Source organism: Trachemys scripta, chromosome 7 (genome assembly GCF_013100865.1).
Source record: "Trachemys scripta elegans isolate TJP31775 chromosome 7, CAS_Tse_1.0, whole genome shotgun sequence".
NCBI lineage: Eukaryota > Metazoa > Chordata > Testudines > Emydidae > Trachemys > Trachemys scripta.
This window is the reverse complement of record NC_048304.1, coordinates 2130621-2145988: the sequence shown is the minus strand read 5'-3', so window position 1 is coordinate 2145988 and position 15368 is coordinate 2130621. Positions and strand designations below refer to the sequence as shown.

General features: G+C 44.0%; 1 protein-coding gene across 7 annotated transcripts in view; it reads left to right on the top strand.

Annotated features, from left to right (window-relative positions):
• The window catches only part of CFAP20DC (CFAP20 domain containing), a 174086-nt gene that overhangs the window by 127406 nt on the left and 31312 nt on the right, over window positions 1-15368 (top strand). For all 7 annotated transcript variants that reach the window (XM_034776221.1, XM_034776223.1, XM_034776224.1 and 4 more), the window contains one exon: window positions 6930-6991. In XM_034776221.1, coding sequence (XP_034632112.1) covers window positions 6930-6991 — 62 coding nt within the window. The remainder of the gene's footprint in view (window positions 1-6929; window positions 6992-15368) is intronic.

The window sequence follows — 15368 nt, the reverse complement described above, 5'->3', positions numbered from 1 at the left end:
TCCTGTGGAATATTTGCAGCTGTACACTTCAGCCTCCTATTCCAAAAAGTCAGAATGTCTGTATCCTGCCTGCCTCCACCCAAAAATAGGCCTTGCTGGCAGGATACCCCATTTCTCAGACAGTTGGTGCCAGTCAATTTTAGACAGCAATGCAGCATTCGCTGTCTAGAGATCCTCAACATCCCCTTTGTCATTCTGTCTCCAACCTTGGGAGTTGACAAGTACTCAGCCAGATTGAAGAAGCTTTCTTATCTCCTAGAAATAGCAGCAGTCGAGCTTGTCTCTCACAACAAAAGATGCTCAGGGCTCTACTCTGTATTCTTCATTGTAACAAAAAAAATCCGGGGAAGGGGTCTTGGCCATCTGATTTCTCAAAAGCCAGAAAAGGTTGATGAAGATGAAATTCAGGAAGGAGACTGGCTTGCACTATCACATATAGTCCCCAGCAGATACTGATGTACCTAGCAGAAGCTTATCTGGATGGGAAGTGCTATATTAGAGCCGCTGCTTATCATCTGTGTATTCAGATCCAACCCAATAATCATCCATTTTTTTGGCTAACCAATTAAAATTGACACTATCACTACATAACCATGCATCTGTTCTCCACTCGCTAGCCTGTTCACAAAGGTTTTGGTAGTGATGATTGCTATTCTTAAATGACACACTTACCACAGCATCTCCAGGGGCCTCTCAAGGTCTCTAGGCACGCAAGTTCACAATAAATTTAAAGCAAAGCTTCCTCATTCCCTCTGAGGTCTGTTCGCCTAGGAGTTGAGTTACAAGAAAAGCTAGTGTTCTCAACTCAAGAAGGGTTCGGCAAGGTGCAGACCCTGATCTCTAAGGTGTCACGGAATTGAGTATCATTAATCCATCTTTATCATAGTTACAGGGCTAGCTGGTCTCTCTGACTGCACCCCCTCTCCAATGCTAGGTGTCTTGTTCTTACCTGTGTCAGGACAGAATCTCACAATCCTTCCATTCTTAGGGTATGTCTACACTGCACACGCCGTACGGCAGTGTGTAACGTAAATACACTGCTTGCCCCCCTAGCACTGATAGAAATAGTAGTGTAGATGGTGAGGCGTTGCTTAGGCAAGTACAGTAAAGACACACCTAGGCTCTAAAGCAGTCATTATCAACCTGTTGCTTACGGGCCGCCTGTGGCCCAATCAGCCCACAGCTGCGGCCCATGTGACATCATCAGGGCCATAACTATGGCAGGTGCGGGAGGAGCACTTGCCTCGGGCGCATAGCCAGCAGGGGGTACAAAAATGGGGCAGTGCAGGATTGGACCCAGTGTCAGTGCCCCCCCTTCCCAGGATCAGGGTGCTCAGTGCTCCCCACAGGATCCCGGGTTCAGTGACCCTGGCTGGAACAGGCACCCCGGCACTAAGATCTCAGCAGCAGGCAGGCAGGGCAGGCTGCACAACTGAGCTCTGTGCAGCAGAGGTAGAAGACCAGAGGGTGCAGGGGTCTAGGGCCACGGGGAGGGGGATGCCACTGGTATATGGAGAACAGACTTTAGGTCGGGGGGACTGTTGGCTGGAGTTAGTCCCTGGATGCGGGGGGTTGAGTGGTGGAGGGGGCAGTCCTTAGGGGACTGCGTGCTGAGGTAGGTGCTGGGAGGCAGTCCCTGGGTGGGGGACTGGATGTTGGAGGCAGAAGTTCCTGGGGGTGGGGGGCGTCATTCTGCCCTGGACAGGGCACCCTGTCTCTGCAGGGACACGTGTGCCAGCCCAGTGTTGGGGGGAGGGTCTGGATGCTGGCAGGACAGTCCCAGGAAGGTTGGGTGATTGAGGGCAGTCTGGGGAGGGGCTGAGGGGCAGGCCCTGAATGGGATTGGGTGCAGGGGGTGCAGTCTCTGGCTGGGGGGGGGTGGTCACATCAGTCAGGGCTCCGGGAGCTCAGCCCAACCATGCCGCCAGCAGCAGCACGGAAGTGAGGGTGGCAATACACCATGCCATGCCACCCTTCCAGTAAATTAATTAATTTTAACAGTTAATGTTTTGACTGACTTTGCTAATTTAAAATGCTCTTGATAGATATTTGGCAGTGTTGTAATGAAAGGTACGATATCGATTTGAATTGTATTGCTGTCATATAACAAGCACTAAACTTTTTTTTTTTTTGTAAATGTACAACTACACCTCTACCCCGATATAACGCTGTCCTTGGGAGCCAAAAAATCTTACTGTGTTATAGGTGATACTGCGTTATATCAAACTTGCTTTGATCCGTCGGAGTGCGCAGCCCCGCGCCCCCGGAGCGCTGCTTTATCGCATTATATCCGAATTTGTGTTATATCAGGTCGCATTATATCAGGGTAGAGGTGTAATATAGATATACAGTAGAACCTCAGCGTTATGAACACACACACAACTACACACCTCATTTGGAACTGGAGGTACACAATCAGGCAACAGCAGAGAGAAAAAAAAAGCAAATACAGTACTGTACTGTGTTAAATGTAAACTACTAAAAAAATTAAGGGAAAGCAGCGTATTTCTTCTGCGTAGTAAAATGTCAAAGCTGTATTGAGTCAATGTTCAGTTGTAAACTTTTGAAAGAACCACCATAACGTTTTGTTCGGAGTTACGAATATTTGAGTTATGAACAACCTCCATTCCCGATGTGTTCATATCTCTGAGGCTCTACGGTATTGTGCATCCCACATAACACAGAGGGAGCTGCATATGCAACCCACCATGGTGAATACATTGAGCACCACTGCCTTAGAATATGTATTCTACAGTGCTGTCTACACAACCAAGCAGTGCTTCCCTGTCTCCACAGTTATTTTAGCAGTGTAGTGTCCCACTGCTGGAGTCTTTCACTGCTGCAGGGGAAGGCTCTGGCAGCTCCCCACTGCTGGAGCCTTTCCCGCTGCCTCCCCTCTAGCAGAGCCTTTTACTGACGCATACATGTAGATACATACAGTTTTCTTTTAACTGGGACCCAGGCACACTAACCTATCTAAGCCAACCACTTGTCACCCTGTAGAGCGGACATAGTTTCAGGAACCTCCATTTCCTCTCTTTGGGGATTAAATGGCCAGAGAATGAATATTCCCAGACAGCCATGTTCCTGAAAGCAAAGAAGTAAATGTTTGGCTAGGAAGAGAGTATTTTAGAAAAAGTATTGTATGTGTATTCATCAGAATGGGCAGAGATGGTGTCCCTAGCCTCTGTTTGCCAGAAGTTGGGAATGGGTGACGGGATGGATCACTTGATGATTCCCTGTTCTGTTTATTCCCTCTGAAGCACCTGGCATTGGCCACTATCGGAAGACAGGACACTGGGCTAGATGGACTTTTAGTCTGACCCAGTGTGGCCGTTCTTATGTTCTTAAGAATGTGGGAATTTTAAAAATGTTTTTGTGATCCACATACGTACCTCAGTCTCCCTGTGGGCTTTGTACAGCCATACTTTGAGTGGAAAGAAAAGCAATGGGGTGTTTGAGCCACCTATGTGTCTGGATGGAAACCAGAATCATTAACAAGAACTGAATAGAACCTACACATGTGAATGATGGATTTGGGACTGATAGACAAAGGGATGGGGAAGAGCGAAGATGGAGTTCACGGAAAGAGAGCCTGAAGAAGCCATGGCTTCCCCAATATACAGTCTGTCCTAAGCCCACTTTCCTGATGCTAGTCCAAAGACTTCATAGATTCATAGATTCATAGATTCTAGGACTGGAAGGGACCTCGAGAGGTCATCGAGTCCAGTCCCCTGCCCGCATGGCAGGACCAAATACTGTCTAGACCATCCCTGATAGACATTTATCTAACCTACTCTTAAATATCTCCAGAGACGGAGATTCCACAACCTTTCAGACATGCAATTGAACATGAGCTCCCAGTGCAACACTGTGGCAGAAAGGGCTCGTTTCAGAGTCATGGAGACTACAGACCTGCTCTTGCAGAACAGCGTGGATCTCTGGGGTCCACTAAAGGGATATTCCCAGGAGACTGGTTGAAGGCCAGGGCATAGACCTGACCCTGTGAATGCATGACAAGAGGCACTTAGGAATAATGCCTGAACTATAAGTGGAAACAGTTAAGTGACCACCATGAGACCTCTTTTCCTTCCTGCCCTGACTACCCCAGTTGGTCCCCTATGGAAAGACACTTCCTCAAAAATATTCATGCTAATATACTATGCCAGTGGCAGATGCAAATACTGATTCAGATACACCACCTCTATATCTGTCATCTCAGCACTCCTAGACATTCTGGGCTTCCTCGTATGTGCCTGCAGCTGTTCCCAACAAGAGATGAAAAGGAAAATGATGATTCCATTTACACAGCTCAGTCACTCCCTTGATGGAAACAGGAAGCCCACCTGATGGTAGGATACTCCAGGCCAGATTTTAAAGATACTTAAGCACCTAGTGAGATTTTCAAAAGCACCTCAGCACGTAAACACGCATTGATTTCAATGGGTGCTAGAGATACTATGGAAAATTCCACTGGGGCACCTAAATACCTTTAAAAACCTGGCCCTCCCTCTTTAAACCATATCCCCAAAATATTCTGACCACAAATGCCTGCCTTTCAGGAGGGAAGCACACCTGGGCCCCTCTAATAAACTACTTCCAAAACATCCCATTCCTAACAAAGAGTAGTGTGGTTGGCTCTTTGAGATTTCAGGGTCACTAGAAAGAGCATGTTATGGTTCAATCAGACAACTCTCTGTGACTGCATCCGAGGTGCCACAAGAAGTTCATCTATAACTTCAAAAAGAACAGGAGTACTTGTGACACCTTAGAGACTAACAAATTTATTAGATCATAAGCTTTCGTGGCTTATGCTCTAATAAATTTGTTAGTCTCTAAGGTGCCACAAGTACTCCTGTTCTTTTTGCGGATACAGACTAACACGGCTGCTACTCTGAAATCTATAACTTCGGGACTCTTAGCCTCTATCATGGCGATATACAGAAAGGAGCCACTGAACACAAAAATACTCCCATCCTCTTCTCCTTAGTCTGTCTCTCTCCTCTGGCTCTTCCCCCTGACAGTACATGCATGCTCTAGTCTCTCCGGTCTTGAAAAAAACCACACTTGACTCCACTTGCCTCTCTAATTAATGCCCCAGCTCTCTTCTCCATTTCATCTCTAAGATAATTTAACACACTGTCTACAATCGCAATCTCCTCCAATTCCATCCTAGACCCTGTCCAGCCTGGCTTTCAAAGTCTCTAATGACCTCTTCCTAGTCAGATCTCAGAATCAGTACTCCATCCTCATCCTCCTTGACCTGTCAGCCACCCTTGACATTGTTGACCATGCTCTTCTTGAAATCTTGTTCTCCCCGGTTCTCCTCCTACCTCTCTAATCACTCCTTCAGCATGTCCTTTGGAAGATCCTCCCCTACTGCTTTCTGCAGGGTCTCCACAGGGCTCTGTCCTTGGTCCCCTTCTCTTCTCCTTATTTCTGGATAATCTCATCCACAAACACAAATTCAACTACCATCTCTAGGCTGGCGACTCACAGGTATACTTTTGTATTCCAGACCTGTCTCCTTCTGTACCAACTAAAATCTCAGCCTGTCTCTCTGTCATCTCCTCGTGAATGTCGAGCGACAAGCTTAAGCCAAACAGGAATAAAACTGAGCTCTTAATCTTCCCTCTCCCGCCAAGCCTTCCCCAGTACTTCCATTCTCCGTCAAGACCACCACCCTGCCTGCCGCTCATTATTTCCTTGTGCTCCCCATTGGTCTGTCTGTATCCATGTGTTGTCTCTTGTCTTATACTTAGATTGTCAGCTCTTTGGGGTAGGGACTGTCTTTTTGTTCTGTTTTTGTACTGTACAGTGCCTAGCACAGTGGGGATACTCATCCATGATTAGGTGCTCCTAGGAACTATGGAGATGCAAATAATATATAATACATTATAAGATGTAAGCGGACAGACAATAGAAACTGATCTTTAAACCCAGACATATCCCAGCTGATATCTTCACTAGGTCATCCCAAGGTGGATATATTCCCATCCAGTGAAAATGTAAAACCCAGGCTACTCTTTACTGGAAAACCAGATCAAAGATCGCTGGGAACAGATGTTATGATTCATAGATAGCCTGACTGGGTGCTCTGGGTTTTCCCTTCTCTCCTACTACCCTTTTTTGGGATGTTCACGATCACAGTTTGATCAGTGATATGAACATCACTCCCCAGGGACATCTGTTTGATCACCTCTCTCTCCACTTCCAAAAATCATGGGAACACGCTCATTTTGTTAATGTTGGTCCCTGTTTAAGACTATTCCTTTAATAAAGCTGCATGTTTGTTTTTAGTATTTCTCATTTCATTGTGTATTGACAATGTTTGTGTATGGTTATGTTTTAATTTGTCTGTGTCATGCCCTGAGTGCTTTGGGTGGAGCTGGGTGCTTTGTAAATATAATGATTATTCTTCTGTTACCTTGCACGGAGACAAAAATATATTCCTAAAATTCAGAGCTCTTGGATTTTTTTATATCAGTTTGTGAACATTCGTTTTTTATGTTAAATACACTGGTTCTTTTAACTAAAAATATGATCCACATTATATAACATTAAAACTGAGTAGGACACCATCATGGAGATAAACATTGATAAACTAGAGTTAACAACGTTTCATCGGATTTGCATCTACTTTGTGCAAGGTGATCAAATCTCATGTAAATGCTTATACTGTAACTCAATGTACAATGATGTATAGGCATATCAATCACAAAAATCATCAATTTAAAATGTACTTTTACAAAATTGGAACCTGAATACCATTTTTGAAATTCCACCTCAGTGATGAAGACCATAGAATTCTAATATATCAGATACTACAAATATATTGTTCGCAAAGGATTCTCTCTTATACCGCTAGATATATTGAAAAAATATTTGCACAGTTACCTTCTCACTACTGTTTTTTGTGTTTTCCACAGCCTGTCAATCAAGGTCATCACTATCAAAAAGAAATGAACCCACTTCCTCATTCCAATCCAAGGTAAGATTCTGTTTATGGGCCAGGCAGTGAGAATTCAGTTAGAATATTCTGGCTAGTAAATGTGTCTTTCTTTGATTTCATCTTAAATCGTTTTTTCAATTGTTACCTCTTCATAGCGTTTTCCCACCGCTCTTTTTCTTCAGAGTTCTGTAACATTGCAGTGTGACCACATTATCCCAGGGTGCAAGACAGAACTCCACTATATGTAATAGCCATCTGCACATAGTGTCATGCATGTAATGTAACCGATGTAGGCCCTGATCCTGTGAAGTGATGCATGACACAGTAGGACTTTGTGTGCACATCACATTGCAGGACTGGGGCTACAGTCATTTAGGGGTGTGGGTTGGTTTGCGTTGGGGAGGGCGGATTACATTCCTTGTAGTCAAGGAGCCCCATTCTTCACAAATGATACATGATTTTAACATTATGGAATTAGACAGGGCCTTTAGGTACACAGCACTTTCAAGAGTAGAGTATTATGTAATAGTACTGGGGCATTTGCAGATTTAGTCTGTCTATAACGTATATAAACTATTCAAGTTTGAAGTTGTGTCTGTTCCCATTGTAATCAGGACCAAAACTCCCCTTGGCTTCAATGGGACCTTTTGAAAGAGAGAAAGAGAGACTTGTCCACCATCAGAAACCTCTTAAACTACTTTATCTGTGAAATTTTACGATCCTTTTGTCACCTCAACTGTCGAGCCTCCATATTGAACTGTAGTTCAGACAGACAGCTGTGTCTCATTTTTCATCTGACCCCAGTGATGCTCTCTTTGCTTTTCCAATGCTTAGCCAAGACTGTTTTCAGATGAAAGCAAGTTGCATGAAGTTTAATCTATCTGTAGGTGATGCTGGTGAGGCAGGGAAAAGATCTTGAGGGTGTGATATATTCCTCTGTTACTGAAGAGGTCTGTTTGCTTTGTTTCAGGATATTAACAATCTGGGGATGCTTCTGGTGTCCAGTTGTCAGTAGTAAAGCACCTTTTCCATTTCTGTTCAGCTAAAACCTTGCCTTGTAGGTAACAATCAGTGAACCCCAGTTCCCGAGAGACGTCTCTCTGGAGTGTCCAGTCCCTCTCACTGGATGCTGTTATTAAGTTCACTGCCTCCAAAGAGATGGTGCCCACATTAGCTTGTTAGGTTAGCTGAAGATCAGCACTGAGAAAGTTTTGTAATAACACATGAATAAGTTTATTAACAAAGAACATAGGTTTAAGTGATTTCAAGTAAGAGTATGTTGTGTTGTTGTAGCCATGTCGGTCCCAGGGTATTAGAGACCTGGTGGGTGAGGCAATATCTTTTATTGGACAGACCTGAAGAAACGCTCTGTACGTCTCAAAAGCTTTTGTCTCTCACCAACAGAAGTTGGTCTAATAAAAGATACTATCTACCTTGTCTCTTCAGGTAAGAGTGAAAGAGATATGAAAGGTTACTAACAAAACATGCTTTCTAGTGACTAAAACTTAATGTCGGCAAGTTACAATCTTTGTCTAAGCGGGTCTCTCACCTATAGTCCGTTCCCAGAGACATCAACCCCCTTGGTTGAAGGATCCACCTTTCTCAGATTTCTAGAGCTCTGGCCTCTTGTGTCCTTTAGTGGCCAAAATGTTTTTTTGTTTCTACTTATAATTCCTCAAGTCCATTGTCTCTGTTTCAAGAGCCAGGCAGGCTTCCTAGAGGTATAGCTTCCATCCCTCTTGTGAATGCTAAGTGATCATCCCCCCCGCTTGCTAGTTTGATAGCTGCGTTTACTGTATGTGTAAATGTACTTCCCTTGTTTCTGGGCTTATCAGGCTCAATTTACATTGGAGATGCAGTCAAGCAGGCAAAACAACGTTTCTTTGTCTAGGACAGGCTGGGCTTATGCATGCTGGACAAACACCTTTTACAAACATATTTGCAGCACACATCTATAATTCTTTATACTCTGCCTGTATGGGGGGGGGAGGGATAGCTCAGTGGTTTGAGATTGTCCTGCTAAACCCAGGGTTGTGAGTTCAATCCTTGAGGGGGCGATTTAGGGATCTGGGGCAAAAATCTGTCTGGGGATTGGTCCTGCTTTGAGCAGGGGGTTGGACTAGATGACCTCCTGAGGTCCCTTCCAACCCTGATATTCTACAATGAGGTGTTTGTAACCATTCATTTCTCAGGCCTGGATTTCAGCACTGTCATCCATGCTTTTGTTACCCTAACGTGAAGTGCATGGGACTACACTTGAAGATCCCTCGAAAGCATCAGCTAGTGCACGTGGCAGCTATCTGCATTCTTGGTGGTCTTTCAGAGAGCATATTACAGCAGTTATTTGTTAGCAGGCCTGGCTTCCTCTTCTCTTTCATGTGTACATCAAGGTGTTGACTTTGGTCTACAAAGGCCATAGAGAGCTTGGGACCAGCTTACCTATCCCAGCTCCCCAGATATAAATGCCAGGTAGCTAGTATGTGGGCATTCTGGGTGCAGGGCCCTTCATTCTGGAATTGATTTCTCTCTCTGGTCTGACAGTGCTCAGGTCTTCTATCTTTAGGGCATGACTCATGGTCCATCTCTTTTTGCAGGCTTTTTCCCAAGGGAAGGATGAGTAGTTCATTTGTTAAAAGTCATTGTTACAGTATATGAAATGTTGTGCATATGCTCAAACACTTTAGTGCCAGGTGCATTTTATATACTGAAAAACTTAATAAAGTACACATAAAATAAACATTTTAACATACCAGGTCAGGTTAATATATTCAAGAAAGTTAGTTTGTGTTTTATATACAGATTCAAAGTCAAATTTTCTGGGCAAAAATTACTACCAGCTTTTGTACCGCTGTTTAATCTATCACACAGTAATCTTTAATTTTTTTACAAAATCATTTTTGACAAATGTGGGCAATCAAAATACCTGTAAAATACCTGACTTGCAATTGCCTCATAAATTCAGTATCCCTTCTGAGCTCCCAGAAAGGCATTATTGGGCTGTAAACATAGAAGACAAAATTTTGAGGTCAGCTTGCATCAGGATATAAAAACTGGAGAAGATGTATGTAATGCAGGAGTATTTTATAGCCTGTGACTGAAAAATCATGATTCATATTGTTACGTTTTATTTGAAGATGGAAAACTTAGAAATGTTGTTCACCATGGAGGAAAGGGGGACAAGTAAATGAGAAGAGAGATAAAACTGATGGTGATTCTAAAATGAGTGAGCTCCTGAACTATTCTTTAAAACCAGTTTTAACAAGCACTGTAAGAAAAAATGTGTATGTAACCTATGTAGAGGGGAGGCAAGTCAATTTACTTACCAGTCCTTTCAAATGAAAAATATAACACAGGCCTAACCCCAAAAATTGTTATAAATAAATACAGCGATTGGGTCTTCTGACAATCCGGGATCTTCTGCTGTCATGTAGGCTGAGCCTGGGTATTCTATTGACAATTAAATAAAGCATTTAGTTATACCGCATAACCAGTTGTTTCAGCATCCATGACATTGAGCACATACACAACTTCAAATAAGAGAAAAAAACTTGACAATTACTGCAGCTGTTAGGCTCACACGCTGTCGTTGGTTCAATGACATAACACACCTCACAAAGCCGTTTGGCCTCTGATCTGCGATTGTTCCTTTACGATGTCTTCCCAGTCTCAATCTCACTGACTTCTGTAAAATTACAGGAAACCATATTGAGATCCAACCCACAGATTCAAACTGGGTTATCCCTGGCAGCTCTATCTGCTCCCTACAGAGTTGGGGGGGAGGCTGTGTGTGGATCTGACGGCTGCTCTGCCAGTCAGGACACAGGGCCATGCTTTGTGTCTCAATAACATACATATTCACACAAACACAAGCACCCGATTTACTTAATTCTAAACTTGCTTCTTAGAACAACAAGACCAGGGCAGGAGCCTTTTAGGCTAGTAGCAAACTTCCCTATCCCTTTAACTATGACCCAGTGCTATATTTAAAAAAAAATACTTATTTTCCTTCTTGGGTCTAAGGACTTCAGAGCTACTTGAACATATATCTGCTGCAGGCCAATAAGGTCCAACTAACCTGTAAAATTACAGGAAACTGTATTGAGATCCAACCCACAGATTCAGTATGGGTTATCCCTGGCAGTTCTCTCTTCTCCCAGCTGGGCTAGATCTGACTGGTGCTCAACAGGACTGACAGTTTTGTATCCCTGACAGCGCTCATTATTGATTGGCCAGGAGCTTCCAGCTTCTAACTAAAGCCAGGAGGATAGGGGGATGGGATGTGTTCACAAGCAGGCGTGTCTGCCCTTAAAGAAGTCTTCCACATCAGCTTCAGAACAGCTACTGAGCATGGTTAACAACTTGCACTCCCTCTAGTGGGCTGAAATAGCAACTCCTTCGGATCACTCGGTTGGGGAATGTTTCGGTATCCGCTCAGAGCAAGTAGAAACGGCAGCTGTGATTACAGCAGTAAGTTATTGGCTGAACACCATGAAATAAGAAAAAGAAAAGGGGGCTCCATCTGGACAGTTGGGAACTATCTAAATCCTCCTAAGCAGGCAGTAGCTGTTGCAGAGAAGCAGGTAAAAGAATATTTGAAAAATGGATCTATGCTGTGTAGATTAGCGGATGTGAATGATAGCCAACGTAATGGTATTGAGACAATCAGCACAAGCAGTTTCTTTTTGAATAGTCATGGACCACTGAGGAGGTACCAAATGACTGGGAAAAAGCGTGGGTGGTAATGTTATTCATAAAATACAGAGAGAGTGATCACGGCAGTTACTATCCAGTAAATTTAACTTCTTTCCCTAACCAAGTTAAGGAACAGATAGGAAAAGGAAACCTCTTAAAAGATAATGGCACTGAGTGCAATAAACAGAAAGGGCTAGAGCTAGACTCAATCGGCAGGGGATCCACAGAGCCCAGGTCAGAAAGCCACCCTGGAATATCAGTACGGTTACACCAGACTGTGCTCCTCTGTGGGGTTCAGAACCTGCTAGCACAGTGAGACTGGTTGGCCGGGAGGGCCAGGGCCATGTCCACCCGGAGATATGCTGGATTCCAAGCCCGAGCCAGGCAGTTTCCATAAGTGGGACTCCTGTGACGTGCTGGCTGGATTTTAAAGTTGTTCTCCCCCAGCTGAGCCCAAAGAGGAAAGCAGTGGCGTTGCTGCCACTACCCTCACCTAAGAGTGATATCTCCTTCTAGTGCAGAGGGCTGCAAATTGCCACCCACCTTGCATGCAGCTGGTACTGCTTCATCCTCCATCAGCTTCATGTGGCATGGAAGGTTTGAAAGTTTTATAAAAAGAAATGCTAAATGCAGAGAAATATTGTACAGGCTTTCAGGCCCTGCAGGGCTGTAAAACCTGGCACAGCTCTCAAGAAGGCACTGTGAGCCAAGCTGTAGGCACTGTATGGACAGACTTTGTGAAGTTTCTACAGACTCTTTTCAGAAAATCTGTTCTTTCCAAAAAAGAGCCGATTTTCTGTCATGTTTTTTATTAAAGTTGAAAACGATTGCTATAAACACTGGCTATGCCTGGGACTCACCGGTTGTCACAACATTGGCATGGTGGCATACCAGGCTCTTCCCAAGCCACCTACTGAAATTTATGCACTGAAGTTCAAGCAGTTGGTTTCCCAAGTAACTGCATAAACAAGCTAAGATGGGACATAAATATTTCAGCACTTAAACAGGGCTTCCTGTAATAAGCAACATATTTTATACCTCAGTAATCTCATACAAAAGATGCACAGCCAGATTTTCAGTCAGGTTTCAGCTGGGCTTGTGACTTTGCACCTGTCCAAAATAAATAAATAAATGTACCCACAATAAACTGTGGGCACAGATATTTGTAGTTAGATGTCTACCTGCTGTGGATTGTGGCCGCAGCATGAAAGGCCAGCACTTAAAATCTGACCCATGCTGTATGACAGAGTTCTCTGATTAGGGTGACCAGACAGCAAATGTGAAAAATCGGGACAGGGGGTGGGGAGTAATAGGAGCTTAGATAAGAAAATGACCCAAAAATCGGGACTGTCCCTATAAAATCGGGACATCTGTAGGTAAGGTGGCTGGTCCATATCAGCGAGTTATGGGTATCACACCTTTAAAAAGCATTTATGTGAAAAACCAGAGCAAAAACTAGAATGTTCGAGAGCCAGGAATTTAGGAGTGAGGATTCCACTTCTCAAGCAAGGCACTGAGACTCTCTCAGATAACTACCACAGCTTTCACTCTGCCCCAATATGCACCAGACAAGCACACTGACAGCTCAACACCTTAATCCCAATAAAACTGCAATATTTAGGAAGTTTCCCAAAAGTCCCCAAAAGCCTAAACAGAATTGTCAATCTCCCAAAGACCCTGCTTAGGCTGTTTGGGGAGGGCGGGGGAGCTGACAAACGTCCCTAGACTAGTTGGGATCTCCTGGACTTAATAAGGCTCCCATTGACTGGGAGTGATTTTGAAGGGCTCTTCCATGCCCCCACTAAGACTTGGGGGTGGGGTTAGGGCTCTGACCCCTAAAGATCCCAACAAGTCCAGCAGAGTCCGCAGGAGGAATTGGAATGCCTTTTCGCTATGCTCCCACCTCCCCTCCCCTTTGCTTCGCTGCTCTCCTTCCTGCTCCACGTCTCTTCCCACTCAAACTCCATGTTCTCCCCAGCCTGCCAATCCACCTTCCTGCAGACAGTTGCTATGGAAAGTATCTCTTTTGTAATTACTCTGTTGACTTTATAGTATTCAGTCCTACCCTCAGATATGTGGGGATAAAGGCACAGTAACTGATTGAGTAAAATAAGCAGTGGTTGCATTCAGTAGCACAGCACCCACAATCTGTGTCCTCTTTACTAGCATGTCTTGTGTTTATTTCGGCTTTGTTTGCTAACTGTTTACAAAAAAGAAAAAAATGAAAACTAACCAAGGTTCTAAAACCCTGAAGAACTTATAAAGTATTTACTAAAATACGAACTGGAAATGGATGATGCTATCCAGGCCAGCATTTCGTTTAGATTTCTATTTTATCTATAAAAAGTGTCATTGCTGTGCTGTGGTTTAAATTCTTTAGAGCTTTGCCACTTGTGGTTGTGATATAAACATCCTTCTATCTATAACTGGCTGATAAGGGCCTGCAGTCTTTGACAAATGATTAATAGCCACTGACCTCAATTCACATTGGTTCAGGATAGGCTGACTGACGTAAGCTGTCTTGTCATCATAACCTACATGTATTACATTGGACTGATCGGGATGTCATCATTTTTCTTTCCTTTACAATCTCAAATATTTTTTTGCGACCAGTAAGCATGATGTTTTCTCTCTCTTTTGGTGAATGAATCTTTTCAAACAGAAACAGATAAAGTGTACAGATCCATACATTACCAAACAGAGGTTACGTTGTATATCAGCTTCAGTTGTTTAATGGTAAAATAAAATCTCAATTGATATGAAATTTGTACCATTCAGAATTATTTTTTGTTTCAGTGACTTGCAAATCAGAACATTTTAAGAGATTAACAACTTCAAAAGATTAGAAAAAAGTTATGTGCTTCTTCCTGAACATAGCAGAACCAAAATCCTTAATTATTACTTAATCACAGCATGTGATTTTCTAATTTTTGTTATGTCTGTCTACAGTGGGTAAGGTAATGAATCATAAAAATGGATAAGCTGCTTTCTGAATTCATTTTTTAGCTTAGTTTCAACCTTGAGGCCCGGAGGCTCAAATAAATGTATGATGTTGAAATCTTAACTAGAGAAACTTTTAAAAAGGAAACACACTTACTTGCTCACTCTACCGTAAATTTATTCAGATTAGGGGGGCACTCCTGCTACCTGCAGAGGAAGAACAAACTAGTGATTAAATCCCACAATAATGAAAATCAGGAGATCTAGTTCTTTCCCTGACACTGCCAGACTTCTTGTGTGATTTTGGATAAATCACTTTACCTGGAGGCCCTGGTTTTCCTCATATGCAAGATGTGAATAATTAGGGTTACCATCCGTCCGAGTTTCCCCGGACATGTCCGGCTTTTTCAGCTTTAAATGGCCGTCTGGGGGGGATTTCTAATAAGGTAGAAATGTCCGGGATTTCCCCCTTCCCCTCCTGCAGAGTGCGGCGTGGCTGATTGGACGGCTGGGCCTGATTGAAAGCCGCTCGCAGCCACTGGGGACTCTAACAGCCAGAGTCCCTCCCCCTCCCCCGCTCCCTCCTCCCCCGCAGAGCAGCGCGGCACAGTGTTTGGCTGCACGTGGCGCCCGCAGCTCTCCCTCGGCCTGGGGGGGGGGGCAGGCAAGGGACAGGGAACAGGGGGTTAGATTGGTTGGGGGTTCTGGGTGGGCTGTCAGGAGAAGGGGGTGTAGAGAGCGGTTGGGCCAGGCAAGGGACAGGGAACGGGGGGGTTAGATTGGT